This window comes from Peromyscus californicus, unplaced genomic scaffold (assembly GCF_007827085.1).
Source record: "Peromyscus californicus insignis strain IS unplaced genomic scaffold, ASM782708v3 Scaffold_5__1_contigs__length_169319896, whole genome shotgun sequence".
NCBI lineage: Eukaryota > Metazoa > Chordata > Mammalia > Rodentia > Cricetidae > Peromyscus > Peromyscus californicus.
In genome coordinates, this window is record NW_026294573.1 from 125471863 (window position 1) to 125493643 (window position 21781).

The following is a 21781-nucleotide window of genomic DNA, read 5'->3' on the forward strand; positions in this document are numbered from 1 at the left end:
GGGAGAGGGAGAAGAGATGGAGGAGAAAAGAGAGGGGAGAGTTGGTAGGGATGTTAAGAAATTGGCTCATGCAGTAATGGAGTCCAGCAAGTTCACAGTCTGCAGATGAGGCTGGGAGATGGAAGAGTAAGGATAAGTCAATGCTGCCAGTGATCTGGAGAAAGAACCCCCCGGTTCCTCAGTAAACATCGCTTTGTCTGTGGTGAGGCTTTTAACTGATCCCACGAGGTTAACCCACACTGTGGGGCAAAATATAATTTACTTGGTCTATTGATCGAGATGTTAATCTCATCTGAAGGACACTGCCAGGCATAGGCTTTTTTTTTTTTTTTTTTCACCAAATATTTGGGTAGGGTGGCCAAGGCAATAATGTTCTGCATTCCAGGCCAGGCTGTTTGTGAGGGAGCCGGGTCCATGATTTGTCTCAGACCAAGATGCCTGTTAATAGTCTTATTTAGGAGGAGGATATGGGGGTGTGGCTAGTAAATTGAGAATATATAGTGCCTTCCCCTCTGAGACAGTAAATCCACTTCACCCCACAATCTTGTGGCTGTCAGGTCCCCTCCCCATCCGCATTGTCATCGCCAGGAGCTGACGGGGAAGCAGGCGAGCTGAGCCTTCTGCCTCAGCTGCTTTTAGTCAGACAGCAGCGGGTCCACCCTAAACTGCTTTGCATTTCAAAAGGCCTGGAGAAAGGGACAGGCTTGCATTTATCAGCATTGAAGTTCTTTAAAGCAATTCATATTTTTTCTTTTTCAGGTCGAAATAAGTAATGACATTGACTCTGAAATGCGGCTCCTGGACTTGAGTTAGGGAACAAAGAACCACTGGCCTCTGGCACTGGGGATCCTACAGCGGCACCTTCCTCCCAGAGGGCAGGACTGCAACCCCTGCGGGCCGGCGAACAGGGAGGGAGCTGCAAGGTCTTTGGTCTCAGCCTGTGTAACATTAGCCTTGTTTGCTAGATGCGTTCTGGGTGTTTGGGTGGGTATTTTTTTAGTCATCTTCTTCTTATATGAGCACTTGTAAATTGTAAAAAAAAAAAAAAAGAAAGAAAAAATGGTTTTTAATTTTTTTTTTTTTTACAATATTTAACTTGAGGCATGCAAAATGAAAAAAAGAACCTGTGAAATTTTTCTCAAAGTCATTTCTAAGGAGACTGTCTGTGTTGCTGAGGTGAGTGTGACATCCAGGCTGCTGAACCCTGCTGGGCTAATCTGTTTGTATAAACAGACATTGCCTGTGGGCATCAGACACAAGGGTAGACCTGTGGCAGCTTGCACAAAAAACGGGATCCAACTTTCAAACTAAGCCTGGATCACCGTTTAAACAGCACCAGACACAGACAAAATGTGGAGTCCCTTGTTCTCAGTTTCTGAAGACCCCACAGCCATATTATGGCGATCTAAATTCCAGATTCACGCATATCTTGTTCTTGCAATATTCTGATATTATATGTGTTGTGAATACAAAAGATGAGAAATGATTCGTGGAGGCCCTTCCCTTGTGGAGGGAGCTGGGCTGTCTCTGAGGCTCATATTTCCTGTTCTCTGTTTCACTCCCAACACTGATGTCAGACCTAAACATACGGCTCAAGGGCTGCAGGATAGAAATCACAACCATAAATCTCTAGCCAGAAACTTTTAGGATATTCAAAGGGAACATTCAAATCCTATGGAATTCTCTATAGAAACCTGTAAAGAAAATATTTATGTCTGAGGTACATCAATTTTTCATTTTCCCATTCATCCCAAGAACCAAGAAAATTATGTTGGAAACCTAATTTTCCAAGGAAAAAGGAAGGTCTATCTTGAAAAACAATAAAACAATTGTAGGGCTTTTTAAACTTAAATAAAATGTACGCATGGTGAAATGCATAGATTTTAAGGATACAATGTAACTAATTTTGAGAAATGGACAAACCGAATTACCAATGTTTCAATCAAAATTCAGAACATGTCAGACGGTTCAGAAAACGTCCTTAGGGCCCCCTTTTCCACCAGTCGCCATGATGCCATCAACCCCCATTATAAATGTACCACATTATAAACTGCAGTGTGCCTGAGTTAGTCTGCTGGTTTAAATGTTACTCTCATCTGGGTTTCACCAAATATCTGGACATTATGACATGGCCAAATGGATACCTAAAACCTGAGTTAACCGGTTCTCAGTGCTGAAGTTTCACTGCATTGCTGATTAACTGTCTGCTCACGATGTAAGGCAGGTGCTTGTCTCATGTTTTTCTGTCTCTCCATTATTCCCGTGTGAAAACCCATTTGACTCCTTTTGTATACGCATGAAAATTAGTTTTCTCTCTGTCAAGGTTCTGTCTGTTCACTGTTTGCTCCAGAGATGGTCCAATGTGACTCACATATCTCTAAGACACCCATAAAACACTGGAATTGTTGTAAGTTTTTGTATGTTTGTGGAAGTCTCTCTGATCCCCCTTCTTCCTTGTATGTACATAAATTTCATGAGTCTGCTAATGATCAGAATTGCAATCGCCTCTGCCCTAATGCCTCTAAGTTCACGTCCACTAGGTTGTGTCCTTCCAGTCAGCTGACATTGACATTCACCGAGTTCTATCCTACAGAATATATCTTGATTCTACATGTAAAGGAGCTCTTGGAACCTGAAAGATGGTGCCATCAAACTGCAAGTCTGCAACTGGGGGAGCAGGAGCCCAGGACAGGGAGTGGAAGAATGACACAAGGCCCAAGTCTTCTCTCGGAACCACCTTGGCACCAAGCCTGGTTAGTCATGGCCCAAAGAAGGCTGTGCCTTCTTCTGAGTGAATGATTTGCCTTTCTTTGGAGACTCCTGCTATGTTATATGGCAACACGAGAGGCTGGGATATCTCTGTCTTATTTATTGTAGCTTCCAAACATGTCCCAAAGCCAGCAAAATTGAGCCAGGAGACAGATGAAAGGATCAGAGGCTTCTCAGGCATAAATGTCCTGGGCATAGAGCAGTCCACCTCAGAGAAAAACTGAGAGAAAGTGCTCCCCCACCCCCCGGGATCTTAGCCTCCCTTCCACCTGCCATCTGAAGGGAGAGGATGTGTCTCCAAAGCAAAATACACTTGTCTCCACACTTCTCCAAAACTTGAACGCAGTTGGTTCACTTGTTTAGAAGACAACTTGGTACCTTGTTCTAGCGAAATACTAGCTCATTTCCTTATTCCTTCTGAAAAAAAAAAAAAAAAAAAAAAAAAACGAGTCTTGCTGTCCCTACAGACCTAAGTAAGAGAGGAAGCTATCTTTGAGTAGCTGAACCTGACAAGATATGGCAAGGCACTGAGTACCTGCTTCATCCAACGAACGGCACACTCCTGATAGGAGAAATTTGTCTCTGTTGCAATCAAATAAAATGTACGTTGTGAAGACAAGAAAAACCATACTGCTAAATCGAGTAACAAATAAAAACCAAAATTGCACTTTTAATCTCTAAAAATTAGAATCTTGCCAAGATTAAACAGACCTTAATTTTAAAAATGGCATGCCCAAGATGGTCTCACTATGCAAAACATCCTGGGTGAGAAGTTTTTAAAACAAGTAATTACAATTGTGAGTCACTTTCATAAAGAACTTGGAAGAACTTTACAGTTGATTAGAATTAGGGTGTTCTGACTTGACATCTTAGACCAAAATAGTGTCTGCTTTCTTTCCAGGGGTGGCTGAATAAAGTAGGAAAGAAATACAAATAACTGATGTGTTATGGGGTGGCCACCGGCATATAAATACCTGTCTTGGTATTTATACGCTAATGAACTATCTCCAACATGGCATTAATATGATAGTGAACGCCCTAAGCTGTGAGCAAAGCTACTTACTGCCCAATGATATGATACCAAACTTGGTTCTTTGGAGGTGGCCATTAGGTGGCGCTGCTGTCCTCCAGAGACCTGGCTTCTCTTGCCTCAGTGTTTATATCCACCAGCAAGAGGACTCTAGCTTCTGGTGTGGCCCTGACTTCAGTGACTGTTAAACTTCTGGCACCATTGTTGAGCTCACACATGCCCACCTGTCGTAAAGATGCAGAGACCTTAAATTTCTGAACTTAAAAACATATTCCCTCAATATACACATGCCCTGTAATATTTTGGAGTTATGGAGTCTTTTAAAGTGTCTGAAAGTCAAGTTTAAATATTTGTTACAAATAAGACTGAAAATTAAGACCAAAAGTAAAACAAATGGCAAGACATTACTCCTTCTGTGACTAAACAGTGTGCCACTCAGAAAGGGGGTGGTTAAATTTTAAACATTAAAAAAAAGTTTAAAAATGGAAAAAAATCTCAAAAGTGGAAAACTAGAAAAAAATGCCCATTTTTTGTGAGTAGCATCTCTTTTCTGCCTGAAAAAAAAAAGTTTAGAGAAACTGCCACTTCTTCAAGGCTTTGGATAAGTCTCCTTAAAAACTGGGATTTGGGGGAGAAATGGTACCCACAGAGAATTAATCATTTTCTTTGAACTTGCTTTCATATAAAGGGCATGAATCCTATTAAATGCTAAATATTTAAAAAATGAAATATTCAAAGAATCCAAACTATGCTTGGCTTGAACTTGAGAGATAAGTTAAAAGAATAAAAGAAGAAATGTAGGGAAAAGAACAAAAAAGGAAGAGCAGAAAGAGAATTAGGATGAAAGAATCAAAATAGAAAGATACCTCCCCAGGATTTGGACAGGGCCGGTCCTTACCTCCCTTTTGCTTGGTTGGTCAAATGGTTTTGTTTGTTTTAACTGAGTGAAAACACTGGATTGTTTTCCACCAAGAGCACACTTTCCCCTTCCTCTTCAGAGTTGAAAAGAACTAGTCTAAAGAAATTGATAACTTGGGTGGGTTTCCCCATAGAATTGGCTTTTATAGAGAACCATGTTGAACTGTAAATGACCATTACCATCACCAACACTAACAACAAAAAGACAGTGGCTTAACTAATACAGCCACCTATTCCTCCCCTTATTCTCAAACTCGGGAGAGACCAGCACGTGCGCTTCCTAGAGATCTTGACCTCTCCTTGTTTCATGCTGTGTGGCTGCCATTCTCAGATCATAACAACATTCAAAATGGTTGCAGAAGCTTACGTCTTTTCTAAGTCTAGCCAAGGAGTGGGGAAAGTCACAAAGAATGGTGGGGTTTTTTTGTTTGTTTGTTTGTTTGTTTGTTTGTTTGTTTTTTGCTTAAGGACAAGTCTCAGAAGCTAACTGTATAGAATTCCTACTTACATCATTTGTCAAAGTTTGATCTACCCAAGACTTTGCAGCAGAGAAAGCTGGGCACTAGAGCCTATATTCTAGGTGACATTGTACCCAACTAAAACTAAGAGCAGTAAACACATATAGAAGAATATTGAGCAGTCCCTTCCATTCACTTCAAGAACACAATCTTGTTGAAATGGAAGTCTTGATTCCTTAATTGTTATAGATTATAAAAAAAGAGGCATATACTTTCCAGTATTATGAAAGATGTCATCATCAGCTCCATGGAATAAAAGTTTCTACTTCTTACTTTTTTATCTGGTCTGTTTGGTCAGAAAGAAAACCCAATGTTAAATCTGAGAATCACCAGGAGAAAAGACCAAATCCATGATTGCCCCATTAAAGCCAGCTATATTTTGGGGTGCACTCAGGACTGACCAGTTGGCTGTCTCCCCCTAAGTCAGGATTTGGGAGAGCAGCCCCTGCTGGCCTCTTGAGGTCCTTTTTATAGGAGAGATAAGGTGTTCACAGGGGCGAGAGAGTGAACTGTTACACATTGTGAGAAAAATACAATAAAAGGGAAGGAACGAGGGGAAGGAATGGGAATAGGGTCGTGAGTTTAATGTGGGTTGAAAAACGTGTTGGGCAGTTCACATCAGATCTAAGAAACAGGAACTTATTCTTAATTACAAATAGAAACCTTAACTTGCAAGGAGTTAACATAGGAACTTACTCTTTAACTGCAAACAGAAACCTTAACCTGAAAGGTCTATTGTTCCTGTTTCGATCTCACAATGTATAATACTAGATCGTCCTGTTTTCTTAATTCTGCAGAATGTATTTTGACTTTCCTGTTCTTGCAAATGACTCTAATTTGAAGAGCCATTCCAACACAGGGCTCAGTCTACACAGAACAGCATCAACAGGTTAGACCTTCCACTGAAAAACAGTCCCCTCTGTACCACAAACTCTTCGGAACTGATCAATAACGTCCTTATTTTATTCTATTTAATTCAACAGTATATAGTGCTTAGGAAAGTGGGTCAGGACAGGTAATTGAGAATATATGATCGCTGGTATGCTGATGATTCCTCACTGCTAAAGTTGAGCTCAGCCAAGCCTGGTGGCACAGGCCTCTAACCTCTACTTCATGGGAGGCTGAGACTGAATGAACACACACTCAAGAACAGCCTCGACAGCCTAGTGGAAGTCTGTCACAACAGTTAAAAGAGGGAGAGGAAGAAAAGAAAGAGGAAGAGGAGCAGGGAGACAGAGGAAGAGGACCAAAAGAAGGAAAAAGAGAAAGTAGTCATTGTTGTAGACGTTTAAGGTTTAAAAGGAGGGCTGCAATGTTATTTCAGTGGTGGAGCACATGACAGTCATTGAATCCAAGACCCTAGATTCAATTACCAGCACCATAAGAATTAAAGTGGAAAAAAATAAATAAAAAATACAACTTTTCAAAGTTAACCTGCCTTTCTCTTCACTTTTTTTTCTTGAAAAAAATACATTGTTCTTAAGAAACTTACAATTGAGAAAAATTAAAAACTTTTTTAATCTTTAGACTTTATTGTATCTTCTTCCTGGACTAGTTCCAAGTACTGCTTTTTCCACAGTACTCTAGGAAGTGATTTTAGTCACTGAAAAGTGCCAGCATATTCTCTCTGAGCATAAAATGGCTCCAAATGCAGCTGACATGACAGATAATTTAAAGATGATTAGGTGAACTGGGCATGAGTATCAGATGTCTGGAGTCCAGCACTCAGAAGCCTGAGGCAGGAGGATTGCTAGAGCCCAGAAGTTGAGGACCAGCAAGATGCTATTGTTTTTTTAATGTAAGCAAAAGGGGCTGGGGATATGGATCAATGGTTAAGTGTGTTCTGCTTGTCTGCTGCTCTTGCACAGGACCCAAGTTCCTAGCATCCACATTGGGCGGCTCACAACTGCCTATAATTCCAGCTCCAGAGGATCCGATTCCCTCCTTTGGCCTTTGCAGGCACTTGCACTCAGGTACACACCCCCACGAGAGCATGCTCTTTCTCTGCAAGCTAAACTCATAGCACTGAAAAGACCTGTGGTATCTCCTTGAGCCTGGTTGAGGAGGAGGCTGCTGAGGCTGCTCCCAGCATCCTCAGCCTGTTTCCTCTGCATTCATTCCACAGCTTCCTTCTGTGGAGTCTCTAGTGACCACAGAACAGTATCAACAGGTTAGACCTTCCACTGAAAAACATGGAATAAAAATTTCTACTTCTTACTTTTTTATCTGGTCTGTTTGGTCAGAAAGAAAACCCAATGTTAAATCTGAGAATCACCAGGAGAAAAGACCAAATCCATGATTTGGTCTTTAGTGACCAGGCTTTTCCGGTGAGGTGTTCTGTGCTGACATTTGATACATGTCTGCATAACCCCCATCATTCAAGTTGTAGGCCCCCTGCTGTGGCCTGCTCTGTGTCACCTGTCTCTGCTGCTCTCATAGCAGAGTTATTGGCCAGAGGACATTTGTGTTCTCTTGAGTTGGTTTTGGTTTTGGTTTTTTGTTTCGTTTTTTTGTTTGTTTGGTTTTTGTTTTTTGTGTTTTTGTTTTTTTTTCCTGACTTCACTTTTGTCTTCTCAGGGAAAATCAGAGATCTTAGACCACCAGTCACTGTTTTTTACTTTCCACAATACAGACCAGCTTGGACTTGCTGTACCTGCTTCCTTCACTTGTAGCTTAAGCACAATTTTGTGTGCTCTGAACAACCTGCACACTATGTTTTACCAGCCAGCGTGCAGATAGCTTGCTTTGAACTGTTGCATGACAGGTCCTGAGGGAGTTAGTGTGCTAATAGATTGCTTAAAATCAGTTTTTGGCCTTCTTTACATTTCCATCCCTCATAAGCCTCCTTAACCAAAGAGGAACACTTTTATTTCTGGCATCTTATAATCTGTCTAAATGAAAAAGCAAACTCACTAACTGCAGGTTTACAATGGTTTATGAAGACCACCTTCACTCACATATGAATGTCAGAGCCCAATGAACATAATCATTACTACTGAACTCAGATGTTGATAATAGAAACAGATATTGCTGCAAATATTAACCAGCTTTCCAGTTTCCTCATCAATACCTGCATTGTAGCCTACAGGCTTTTCTTTGCATTGCCTAGGGTTTTTATTATTATAAACTGTCAGTATTCAATCCATTTATCCATCCAACATGTATAGGCATTTATTTGGGTTCTCATGTAGCTTTTCATCTTTATCATTAAAGATTGCACCATTCTCTGGGCTTGGTGCTTTAGGCAAAGTAGAATGTATGAAGTAGTAAGGTAAATATCTTTGTTTGTTTGAGGCAGGGTCTTATGAATGACATGGAACTCACAGAGACCCACCCACCTGCCTCTGCCTGCCTCCCGAGTGCTGGGATTAAAGGCAGGTGCCACCATGCTCAGCCTGCAAGTTAACTGTCTTTAAGACTAGAACTCAGCACAAGTCTTGTGGCTTACTTAACTTGTTTCTAGAGGACAAGCAGAACTCGTTAGTTCACTTTATTGCTTTTAAGCCACTTGCTGCATGTAATGGATTTGAAACATCAGGTGACGACTGTTAGACTTTTTAATGTCACAAAGAAAGGTATTGATGACGGACATCAAACTACCTGAACCAGACCCAGAGATCAAAGTCCCTCCGCTGGCTGTAAAATGCCCTGTGTGATCAGAGGCCCTCAGGGGCTGCTTTGGCTAGATCCTTGTTAAAGTAGGAGGCTTGGGCAGTGGTTTCAGCAGGTTCTAGTCCTGTTTCCTTTTTTTTCATTTGTTTCAGGGCCCGTAGCCATCTACCTTCCTTGATTTCCTTCTGTAAAAACCTTGCATTTCCATATCCTTAACTAAGGAGCTGCATAATAATTACAAAACATTTAAGAAAATGGAGTTTTCATTAAAAGTTCGGCTGCAGATCTGGGCTGCCATGTGACAGATGCTGGTACAAGCCCAGAGTATTATTAGCATCAGTAATAATTGTAATAAGAACATGCCTAGTTTTCTTTGAAAGATGTAGACGTTACTTTTTTTTCCATTTCACATAACTCAAGGGAAATGTGGGTGTGAACACTTCAAAACACTTTCAGATCCTCAAGGGAAACTCTGAAGTGAAGAGAATTAGAATTAATGCCTACATCAGTTCCTGCAGAAAAATGCCTGACACAGAATAACGAAGCAGCTTCTCATGCTCTCCCAGAAACTTGTAGGTGAGAGTTCCCACTGAGAACTCCGGGGCTGGAAACAATGAGAATTTCTGACTTTGTAGATTTGTCTGAGAGTTCTTACATGTGACGGACAAGAGCCTCGCTGCCTAGCAACCTCCTGCATAGCAGAGCCAAGGAGCAAAAGACAGACAAAAATGTCCCTGCCACTCCCAGTAGGTTTTTGCATATTCCACATTCTCAAACTCTTGAGTTCTCTTCATAGGGAAGCTCATCCAACAATAGGATGTATTACTCTTAATTCAATCCCAACTCAGATTCATCTTAATCAAATAATTGTCAAACGCACAACAGGTTAGGAACAGAAAACATAAAAAGTAGCCATTGCATAAAATATGCAAAAATACTGACAACCATTTCAAACACTGCCTGTGGAAGAACACAGGGAGAAAAGTAATGTAAGAACGTGAGTCACTGGTGTATGGACACATTGGAAGTAAAAATCGCTGGAACAGAAGTCTACAGACAAAGAGTGCATAGCTTCACACAACAGTGCTTCATTCCCATTATGACAAATCCAGATGTTAGTTAAAAATCATGTCTCTGTGAACTAAGAATGGGGACTTCCTTCTCAAGCTACTTCTCTTTTGCCTGTCTTACAATCAGTATCATTATTGCTTTCATCTGAATAAGATGCACTCCTTTGGTCTGCTGACCATGCAGACCTTTATTGTCTCCACTTCCTGGGTGTTGTATTGCTGTTTGCAACATGCTACGCCCAGAGCATGTGGTGGACCCAGGGTTATAAGCATCTTCTGATATAGATAGATTAATGAAAATTTTATTTGGTCAGACTCCTTTCCAAAAAATTACTAAGAGAAAGACACTTAGGTAAAGAACATAGAATAATTAATACCCCAGACATCTCCCATGCATGCCCCACATAAGAGCCATAGCATGGTGAGAAAATATCTGGGGTGGAGGGAAATTTAATTTTCAAGATTTAAGCTCCTAACACTAGTTCCTGAGGGTCATCCCCTGTGATAAATACTCCTTTACCTGCTTGTTACCAAATTGTCTCTTTTGGTGCAATAGCCAGCTTTCTGAGGCACAGACTTCTCAAAGTCCTGGGATATTTCATGGAAAAGGTAAGGGTTCCCCAAAGCATGCCGCATTCATCCGGCATACTCTCACCTTGCAGTTCAAGAGTTCTGGCTTACAGTCACTAAAACAACCTTGCTCCCTGTCCCATTTTTTAGTCTATCAGTAATTGGTAAAAGAAAGCCCATTGGCAGCTGTTCACTGAGGCGTACATCTCATTCCTGGATTAGTCAGAGGTGCCCTTCGGTGTATGAAGCTGATGCCCCAGGAACTGCTACTGATGGGGGAATTCTATTGTGGGTTACTGCCACACTCAGCCCGTTTGTCAATCCAACAGCATACACTGAGGGACACAAGATTCCATGAACTCCTCCAAGCCACGTCCTGTAAGCTGTGGCAACAAGCTGTGGCTCCTGCCATTTCTTCAAAGCATTCCTGCAGAGCACCTCCCAGGTGTGAGGCACTGTTCAGGTGTGAGAGAAACAACACAGGATAACAGCAGGGTCTGAGCACGGGGAGCACACAGTCTAAGCGCAAGGAGACATATTAATCTACAAAAGGCTCAAGCAAATAGCATTCCAGAATACCTGGGCCCCGACAGAAGGTATGAGGACCCCCTTCCCACAGAGGCCGAGCTCTGATGAGCAAAGATGATAGTCAGCCCAAATGCAGCCTTCCTTTGCTGCCTTGGGATTCTCTCAACAAACACTTCATAAGAATCTGCTTGTGAAAGAAGCCCCCCAGCCCAAGGGGAAGCAATGAAAACTAATCAAATGTCCAATTTTTCCTCGAGAAGTTTATCATCGAAATCCTCATGGCTTTGGGCAGACTTCTTCCTTCCCAGAGCTCAGCCTCTGAGACACCACCTAGCGCTCACTCTGTGATGCTCAAGACCCTGAGGTCAGAGCCACCTGCTCCTCTGAGCATGTGTGTGCCACATTTGAAAATAGGTGCCCTGTCCCTCGGGACTCTAGGAACAGATCTGAGAACCAGAGTCACCCACATCACATAAGCCAAGGCAGCCCACCACACTCCTGAGTTGTGGTTAAAGTAGGCCATTCTGCAGTCCCTGACAGTTCAGACAAATATACTTACCTCAACCACACACAGATACCCTCTAGTTACCTCTGGGATGATCTTCCCATGCTGCCACAGGACCTGGTGTGATTGGGTATGAAAGAAACCCAGCAAAGACAACTGCGTGTAAGAGATCTGTCTGAGTTCAAAAGCAGAGCTCAGAGAGGGTCCTCAGGGAACCCTGGTATACTTGGGGGTTCACACAAGCTGTTCCTTTGCTGTTATTTCTGACAAACTGGGTACTATTAGTACTGTTGATGAATGCAGAGAGTACTTACTGTTGAAGAAGCAGGAATGACTTTAAACCTTCTTTCGTCACTGTGACCGACAATGAGATTGTTCTCGCCTTTGTTGAACCAACTCTGCCATCTTATGGAAAGAAACGGAAGCACCCAGAGCGGTTCACTATGTCTGCTGGAAAAATGGCAGGTCACAGCACCTCTGTCTACTTCTAGTTGCTTTTAAACCATCAACACTTTTACCAGCAGAAATATTTTTTTAAATCAGTCTTTAATAGTTCTCAGATCACTTGCTGACCAAGATGTCATTCAAACTTGGCACTGGAACTCTATGTAAAACTCAAGTGATATTTTGTATTAGTATGAGTTTCTACTGTCATGTAACACTGTGAAGTGACTTCACTGTATATCAGTGTCTTTTCTATCATATCTTGAGCTACCAAATGAATTAAATGAAAATAACTGAACTCTATCAAGAACTGTCCTGTATACTATTGGTAGCCTGTGGGGAAATGAGTCTTTTTTCTTATATATACTGGTAGTATGTCTTGTTTTCATAATTACTTTTTACATTTTTGTGCATATACCTGTATATTATATTCAGTCATCAGAACCTATCATTTAATAGAAAATACATACATTTTTATGTCTCTCTGAACACATTGATTCTGAATAAGTTTACAAGTTAGATGTAATAAGCTTTTATTTTCAACCATGAATAAAGATGTACATTGAAATAGAGGTGAATGTTATTTTTAATGCATTTCCTTGTAATATGCGCTCAACATCCTGAATCCCTAAATCCAAAATTTAACACTTTTTGAGCACTGACATGATGCCACAAGTCCAAAATTCCAAACCATGAAACTTTGGTTCATGTATAAAATAAGTAATATGCATATGTATAAAATTACTTCTTGGGCATATAAAACAAAGGGATGCTGTGTTTAGTCTTAGAGTTTATCCCTAATTTCATTGTGAAAATATAAATATTCCAAAATGCAAGACCTGTGCTCCTGGGCATTTCAGAGAGGCATGCTTCCCCATCTTGTGTATTAGTAAAAAAAAAAAAAAAAAAAAAAAAAAAAAAGCTTGGACAAATACGCATCCTGAGTGTTCCTGCATTCTTCAGATCAAGAGTTTATACTTATATTTCACAAGCAATTAAAGGCACAGTCACGGAAGACTTGAAGTACTGCAAACCCACTCAACTGATTTGCCCCTAGGCTTGGCTAAGCTGGCTTCTCAGCCAATAATCAACTCAGCCTCCAGCCTCTACAGTTCACTCCAGGCTATCTCTTCCAAAACAGAAACTAGGGCTCTCATTTTACTCTCCACACCAAGTGAGTATAAAGCCTTATAACTAACTAATTATACCTAATTATAGCAAGGTTTGATGATAACTATGTAACTATGTAGAATACAGCTCAGGAAAGAAATGCCTGAAAGTAGGCCTCAGGGCCCAGTGCGCTGAGAGTCATTCAGAGTTCTCTCTTGGCCAGGCCTCTCTTCCTTCCCTGTCTGCCACCATGTTGGTCCTAGGATACCTACTGATGGTTTTTAGCAGCACTCTTTCCCTGTGAGGAAAAGTCACAAAACACGACAGAACCCACTAGCAAGAGTTTTATTGAGAAAGGGAAAAGGGATAGATGTGTTCAGGCCTGCTGAAAGGACACGTGAGGGAAGGGGCAGGGGGACTTGGAGTCCACCTTTTAATGACCACCCTTCACATGTGCACACCGGCCCATGTGGCCACACGCATATGCATAGATCACATAGTCATGCCGCGCACACGATTTACGTGACCATGCAGCTCATGGGTTATGTAGGACATATGACCCAGAAATGACTAGGCAGAAATGACTAAGTGTCCCGCGGGGGCATATGTGATCATGGTAGCATGGCTGGAATTCCTATCACCTACTCTTTTTAACTTCTTCACTGTTTGAGTCAAGTCCCACAAAATGTCTTCCACACAGCCAAACCAGGGAGCAATAACCCATTAACAGCAGCATAATCTCCCAGATGGAAAACAGTGTTAAATGCCTGCTGAGTCACCCACGCTGGAATTCCATCCCTAGAAACAGACTGAGTCACCCTTGAAGCAACTGCCATTCTTCACCTTGAGTTCATCACCCTCAGATAAAAGGAAGAGGGTGGTCATAGTGCGTGAGAACCTCCTGCATTGCCTTTGAGGTGTTCCTGCGGTTCTGTAACTTTATTAAAAATGGGAAAGCTTGTTTTAGTGATGCTACAGAATGGATCTTATACGTTCCCTCAAGTCCATGAGTTAAATGATCAATCTGCAGCCCATGCACCACAGCAAGGTAGTAGAGACTGTAGGAGATGAAGCCTGGTTGGGAAGGGGGGCCTTGGGTTACTAGAATTGTTCCCTTGAAGGAGATAACATAACCCCTCTTTATTTCTTCTTGTTTTACTACAAGCTACTGGCTTTTTGTTTCATTACCTGCTCTCCACCAGGATACTTGCCTTACCAGGAGCATAAGAGTCATGAGGCCAAGGAGTCATGAGCTCCACAACTGTGAGTCAGAGTAACCTCTCTCTTCTTGTCAGCTAATTTGTTTCAGGTATTGTAGCACGGATCTTAAATGTACTTATTAATAAAATCAAACCTGAGGCCAGTTATTGGGGTGATACTGGAAGATCAGAGAAGCAGAACAAGCCACAGCTACCTCACCTCGCCAGTTCCTCAGTTGATCCTGTTTCCTCAGACTGAAAGCCTCTGAGTCCTTATCCAAATGAATCTCAGCTGAACTGCTTCTCGAAAGCCTGAATGCTTAACCAGCTAAAAGCTTCTCGTTTCTGGTCTTCATGCCTTATATACCTTTTTGCTTTCTGCCATCACTCCCTGGGATTAAAGACGTGAGTCACCATGCTTGGCTGTATCCTTGAACACACAGAGAGCCAGGTAGATCTCTGCCTCTGGAATGCTAGGATTAAAGGCATGAGTGCCACCATTTTCTAGCCTCTGTATCTAGTGGCTGTTCTGTTCTCTGACCCCAGATAAGTTTATTAGGGTGCACAATATTTTGGGAAACACAATACCACCAGAAGGTATTTGTTACAATAGCAGAAGGCTGACTAACACAATGACATTCCCTTGACAACATAAACATGACAATATAAAAATCATAAATACTGTGTCCCTATCTCCATTGATCAAAGACTAAAATACAGTCTAATCTCAAAGCACCAATCTATTTCAAAACAAAATAAAGACCAATTTAAATTATCATGTTGAGTTTCTCTTGACTAGGCATGTGAATTCTTGTGTCTAGTTGGACAGAGAGTAATGACATTATCTGTTCCTATACTCTATCAAGGCTATGGGTTTAAACCACCAACTGTCATATAATTTCTTCACTTTTTCTTTTTTTTTTTTTGCCTAAGTCAAAGTAACTTTGTTACTCTGTGTCTCTCATCTCTTAGCTCCTACTCTTGAACCCTACAACCTCTTCTTCAGTTCTGGGTCTCATCATGTCTACATTAAATGCCCTTCTAATGGCACTTCAAGTGTCCCAAATTCCTATTCCCTGCTTTGAATATCACACACACACACACACACACACACACACACACACACACACACACACACACACTTTAAGAGAGGGACTCACGGCATTCCCAGGCTGGTCCTAAATTCTTGGACAGAAGGGAGTCTTCCATCTCAGACATCTGAGGGTGGGAAGACAGGTAAAGCAATGCTACATTTCTAAAGTAACAAAACTGAGCTTTGTTTGCTTATGTTGGAGTAGATGCCCAACATGGTGACACACACCTGTGATCACAGCACTTGGGAAGATGGTGCAGAAGGATCAACGTGAGTTTCAGGGTCACCTGAGCTTCACATCAAAGGATGGGGAAAGTCCCTGAAGTGTTAAAATGTTGGAACAGAAACAAGGACTAGATTAAAGCTCTCCAGTGTGGTGTCTGAGGTCTTCCAGGGCCTGGCACAGTCTGAATGATTAGCTGTTCTCCTGTTCCAGCCTGGGTCCCTGCTTGGATTTTGTCCAACGTCACCCTCCTCTCTCATGCTTACATGACTAGAATTCTTCCCATCACTTAACTTTTTCCCTGAAGGTGATGTATTCAAAAGTCAACCCTATAGCATCATATTGAGAGGTGGCTCTTCTGGGCAATGGTCAGGTCATGAGAGGCCAGCCTTCACAAAGAAGAAGCAGGTTTATTATAAGGGCAAGATTGGAGTATAATGGTCCCCTGAATATGAGAAAGTATACATGTATGAAAATATTGTGATGAAACCTATTGTTTTGTACAGTTAATACAGGCTAATACAAAATGCCCAAATATATGTTACCCTAGTGTGCTCTGTCGCACATGTGGTCAACCAGCGACAACACAGCAAGAAGGTCTCACCAGCTACTACCCTCAAGAAATAACTATTACAAGAAATAAGTCCCCGTGCTTTATAAATTCCATGGTCTGTGGCACTCTCTTATAGTAACACAAAACAGATCAAGACAATACATCATCCTAAATACTGAACATATGTAACATCTGAATGCTAATTTCTAAAGAACCAACTTGCCAATTATTATTCTCAGGCTTATGAGATATGCAAATTTTTCAAAATTTTTTATCTAGAAATAGTTAATAAATAATTATTCTCATATTATCATATAATTCACATCAGGCAGGACCCAGTGAGTTTTTGGAATAAGGATGTACATGATAATAGGCTGGGCCCTTCTGAAGCCCAGGCTCATCATCCTTCTGATCTCTCTAGTGAAGGTTAATATATTGATGCTATGAAAATGCTAGTTTTCTGCTCTAAGGTGTTCTGTGTTCTGTCATATTAGCTCCAAAGTCTATCATTGATTTTGTAGCATATTATATGTTATATGTTAGCAACTTTCTTGGGATTTTCACTAAATTCATAGATAATAATTTATAAAACCTGCTTTCTTTTATTTTCCTAATAACTCGTTTTGTCTTCTGGCACCTCTCTCTTTCTCTAATATTCTCCAAGTTCACTAAGAACACTGGTCCCACCTACACTTCTACGCAGTCAACATTTTAATAAGTAGTTATTGGATCTTCAGAATCTTCCAGGCACTGTGCTGGGCTGGGGGATCATTTGGAGTCACTCAGACAGATCTTCCTTAGTTTTTATTTTCTGTTTACAAGAGGATAAGACATTGAGAGACCAGCTACATATTTATTTTTCAGTGTAAACGTGAAATAAACCAGTAAATGCAACAAAATTTTTTTTGCTCATTCCAGCAGGTCAGATTTAAAAATTGGAAAAATGCAGGAAAGGTTAATATGGCTCCTGTGTAGGCATGGCATGCTGTTCCCCTGGAATGTTCCACCTTTTTAAATAAATAAATAAATAAATAAATAAATAAATAAATTATGTGATAGAAGTTAAATGGGCAATAACCACAAGAAAAATATAAACCTGATACAAATTAATAAATGTATTAAAATTAATTCACTTTGGACCACTCCTATCACCCTTTCCAAGGCTCAGAAAACATCATGGAAGAGGAAGAGAAAACCAGGACATGTTATCTTATGATTATGACATAGTAAGACACACATGAGCTCACAGTAACTGCCTGGAGTCTTCAGGTAACTGAGCCCATGCACATTCAGTGATAGGTGGGAAGGAGTTCCTGGGGCCCAGCCCTGTTCAGGGCAGCTATTGACAATTGAGGGCCCCTGAGGGAGAGACACTCATTGTCTTTGATGACACAGCTACTGGGGGGTTACCCACGATCTGGCAGATAGTTCCACACCCATGCTCCCATGTTCAACCTTGGTGAAATCTAATGGGTCACAAGGCTAAACCAACAACTGAATAAAGACTTAAAAGTGGGACGGGAACTTGGTAGAAGGAGAGGTGGCTGTGAAGATAACAGGGAGATAAGAAAGAGTAGAGGGATGAATGTGGCTAGAGTGTATTATACAACACATGTATGAAACTGTCAAAGAATAGATTAATTTTAAAAAAAAAATCAGTTCACTGAATTTTAAGAAATCAGTGCCTTGAAAAGTGAGCTGAACATTGTGATAGAGGAAATGGATGTGGTGGGATGGAGGACAGGCCTGCCTTCCAGAGTGGCCGTACAACTCTTCTCTGAGAGTGGACCACTGAGCTAAGACCTGAAGGCTGAGCAATGAGCAGTGCAGACAACCTTGGAAGACACTGCGGACCTGCGAGAGGAGCCAATGTGAGGCTGCATGGTGAAAAAGTGGGAGGGCATGTCTCAGGAACTGAGAAGAGTCTTCTGTGTTCAGAAGCCTTGGAGGTGGCGAAAAGGCAAGGGTTGTTCAGAAGAAACCACTGGCATGAGTTAGTTTTATTTACTATTTTTTTAATTAGCATACAAAGCAGTGGGTATCATTCTGGCATTTTCATACATTTGTGTTCATTATACTTTGCTCTATTTGTCCTCTCCCATGCTCCATGTTCCAATCTCACTGGTTCACTTTTCTCAAATAGACAAACCCCTTCTGCTCTCATGCCACATGGATTACATCCCAACTCTCTTCCCTAACACCATGCATTAGATCTTAGTCGGGCCTGGGTAAATTTAATCACCTGCAACGGTGCCTGTCTGTTCAGGAAAGAAACACTAGTAAATACTAAGACTTGGATGTATTTCCTCTTTATTTGTCATTGTTTGTTTGTTTGTTTTGAAGACAGTGTTTCCATCTGCAGCTCAAGATGGCCTTGAACTTGAAGTCTTCCTGTTTCCCAGAGCAGGGATAACAAGCCAGTACCAACGCATCCTGCTTCATGTACCTTTAAGAAACAGAATACTTGGCAAAGAATATAGAGTCTGCATTCTTCCTCTTACTAAAGCAGAAATTAAATTTAATTTTCTTCCTCTCTGTAAGTCATCCAAACTGACGCAATGGAACCAACACACAACAAAGGACACTCTTGGTCATCTCACAGTGATGCATAAGAATTTGACATTAGTTGATATGGAAATGCAGTCACAAAAGACATTTCTGCCTCCAGATTGTGTCAAAGTGACTTCATTAAGTGAGCTTTCACAATGCCTCTCCTGTAAAGCTGCCATCTCCTGTAAGAGTTGTATTAAAGGTCTCTAATGAGAAAGCCTGGCATTAATGGTGCTTGAGTCTGGCCTTGTCATTTTGTTGATGAGAAATAGAAGATGATGGCATGTCTCCAGTTCCTGCAGTCCTTTTAGAACTCTGATTGAATACATCTTTAAGGACAGTGTGTCCTGGGAAATGAAAACTGATAGAAATGGTTTTCTTGGGGTGTAGTCCTGTTTGCAAAGTGAAGAGAGAAAAGAGTGATGTCATGTCTCATGCCCCACACTTGCTCCCTGCTCTCCTTTCTCTCTCTTGTTTTTCTTCTCTGCATTTCCTCCCTCCCATTTCTATGCTTTCTGCATTATGTGGTCACCATTCTCAATTAACCCATGTTATTCTAGTTCCCAGGCCCACCAATCACGAATTCTGCTCTTGATTCATTGATACCACTTATACATAATTGACTTTTATCAGTCTGAATTTTCTGATCTATCATAGAAACTGAATACCATCCTATTTGATTGCAAAGAGAAAAAAATCCACGGAAAGCAGACAAGCCAGACCCTGCAATCAGGAGACCTCCACAAACCTTACCATTTCCACACCCATCCCCCCCTTGAAACTTCCCTGTATTCTCTTCCCCTGCCATTCCACAGGGCAACATGCTTCTCATGCCCACCCCCAACACAGACACAGACACAGACACACACACACACACACACACACACACACACACACACACACACACACACACACCCCTGTTTGGCATCCAATGACCGGAGGCTGCAAATACAGAACTCTGTGCTCTTAGAAGCATAGTCTAGCTAGCAGAGTATCTACTTTGATTTTTATTTCACGAGCTTTAAGAGGTTTCAAAGAGGATCACCTGACCCCCTCCATAGCCCGCTGGAGAAGAGCCACAGCTCCTCCTTTGAGCTGTTACATCTGGGGGAAGGGTTCTGACCTTGAAGCCAGTTTGCTTAAGGCATTGCCCAGAATAAGTGGGGAAGCCCTGTATTCCACCTTCCCTCCACCCACAAGGAGAGAGTCTTTCCTAGGTACCCACTAGAAAGGGGTATTGAGGTTTTGGGGTTTTTTTTTACACTAGGAAAGGTTAGAATACTTTTCACGGGCAAACTCTGCCTTCTTACCATTTTTTTCAGCTTGGCTACAGCTCGGAAGAGCAAAAAGCCAAAAGTAGCTGAAAATACAAAATTGAACCAATGGCATTGGGGCATTAACTGAAGCCATTAAATTTGACATTCTGTGTCTAAATATTGAAATGAAACTTTGATGATTCTGTGAAGTTTTACCTCAAGTAGACAAATCCAGAATAAGAATAAAGTAAAGAGCATGTTTGATGACTGTGAGAAACTTCCTGCAATTGGCATTTACATGAGTACATCTCCATCCTTAAGGACATGAAGGAACATAGTAACACGGATGCTTAGCCCATCAGAGCCCAGGGAAAGCAGATGGCTATGCAACTCTGATTAAACCAATAAGCCACAATTAGATGGGTGTGGCACAGGCATCTGTTGCTTGCTTAATCCTAGTGGATATTTCAGATGTGTGTCCCCTGTCATCCTTGGGAGTTTATTCCAAGTAGTAGCAGAGTAAGGGCTGGATGAGTTAAGGCTAAGAAAACAGACAGTATCTGGCCCTGCGAACATTCATAGGAGATCTGGCCCAATCCTTCACTGTCTGTGGGATGGGAGAGCAGGCCCTGAGGTCATGAGAGTGGGAGAGCTGGTCCTGTTGGTCACTGGCTGCAGAGAGTGGGCAACACAGTAGAGCTGACCCTGTTGGTGGGGGTGCAGGTGAGCCAGCCATAAGAGCAGGAGAGCAGACCCTGCCCCCTCCCCTGTCTGCCATGTGGTAGCATGGGTGAGAGAAAGATGCCCTCCTCCTCGCCCTTTGCCACCTGCAGCTTGTAGAAGAGCTGGCTTTGGGAGCACAAGAGCGGGAGAACTGGCTTTGCACCTCACCTACTACAGCACTTGGGGAGAGCGGTCTCTGCACCTCACCTGAGCAAAACAGTAGAGCTGGCCCTGGCAGTGTGGATGTGGGTGAGCCCGCCCGAGGGCATGAAAACAGGAGAAATGGCCCTGCTCATTGCTACTTGCTGCAGTGGGTGAGGTAGGGCAGTGCTGGAGAGCTCACTCTGGCAGTCATGATGAGGGAAAATTTGGCAGGCTAACCAACCCAGATACCACCCAGGCTCAGAATCAGGGCTATGAGTTGGCCCACCCCAACATCTACCTCATCCATGAACTGCTGGAGTATGTGAAGAGGACCTGCAGATCCAAAGCTGCAGGATCTCCATGACACAAGGCAACAACAGGATATCCAAGAGGAGTTCCAGTGAGGGCCCAGTATCAAGGGTATAGCAGAAGCCAGAGGTCCCAAACCAGACCAATGACTCATTGCAATAAACGCTTCCAAATAAAGATGTATGAACTAAAGGGTATATTGTATGACTCACTGTATCACACTACAGCTCCCACACTGAGACAGTATTCTTGTTTGTTTGTTTTTGCTTTTGTTTTTTTGTTTTGCTTTTCCTTTAAAATTTATTCTATTCTTGCAGGGAGATTGTAAGGGCAGAGGGTAGATAAGAAGGGATAGGGAGATGAATGGGATCAGGAGACGAATGGGAATGGGATGCAGGATGTGAAATCCACAAAGAATCACTAAAAAGTTCAAAAAAGAAAGAAAAGAAAACAGACAGTAGAGTAGAAGCCACACTAAGCCCCACCCACTGCAATGTATTCTGTCACAGAACCTGTCAGCAAAAGGAAAAAGGGACATCATTCACATTACCTGGCCTCTGAAGTCTGGGTGTGGACTAGAGTGTGATCAGAAAACTGGCAGAGGCTAGCCTGATGATCTACATGAGAAATGTCTTGGACATGCAAGGCAGGAGTCAG

At 41.9% G+C, this 21781-nt stretch overlaps 1 protein-coding gene across 2 annotated transcripts in view; it reads left to right on the forward strand.

The window, feature by feature from the left end:
* Window positions 1-12536, forward strand: part of Nkain3 (sodium/potassium transporting ATPase interacting 3) — a 649463-nt gene extending 636927 nt beyond the window's left edge. For both annotated transcript variants that reach the window (XM_052715048.1, XM_052715050.1), the window contains one exon: window positions 760-12536. In XM_052715048.1, coding sequence (XP_052571008.1) covers window positions 760-813 — 54 coding nt within the window. In that variant the 3' untranslated portion in view covers window positions 814-12536. The remainder of the gene's footprint in view (window positions 1-759) is intronic.
* The last annotated feature ends 9245 nt before the right edge of the window (window positions 12537-21781 follow it).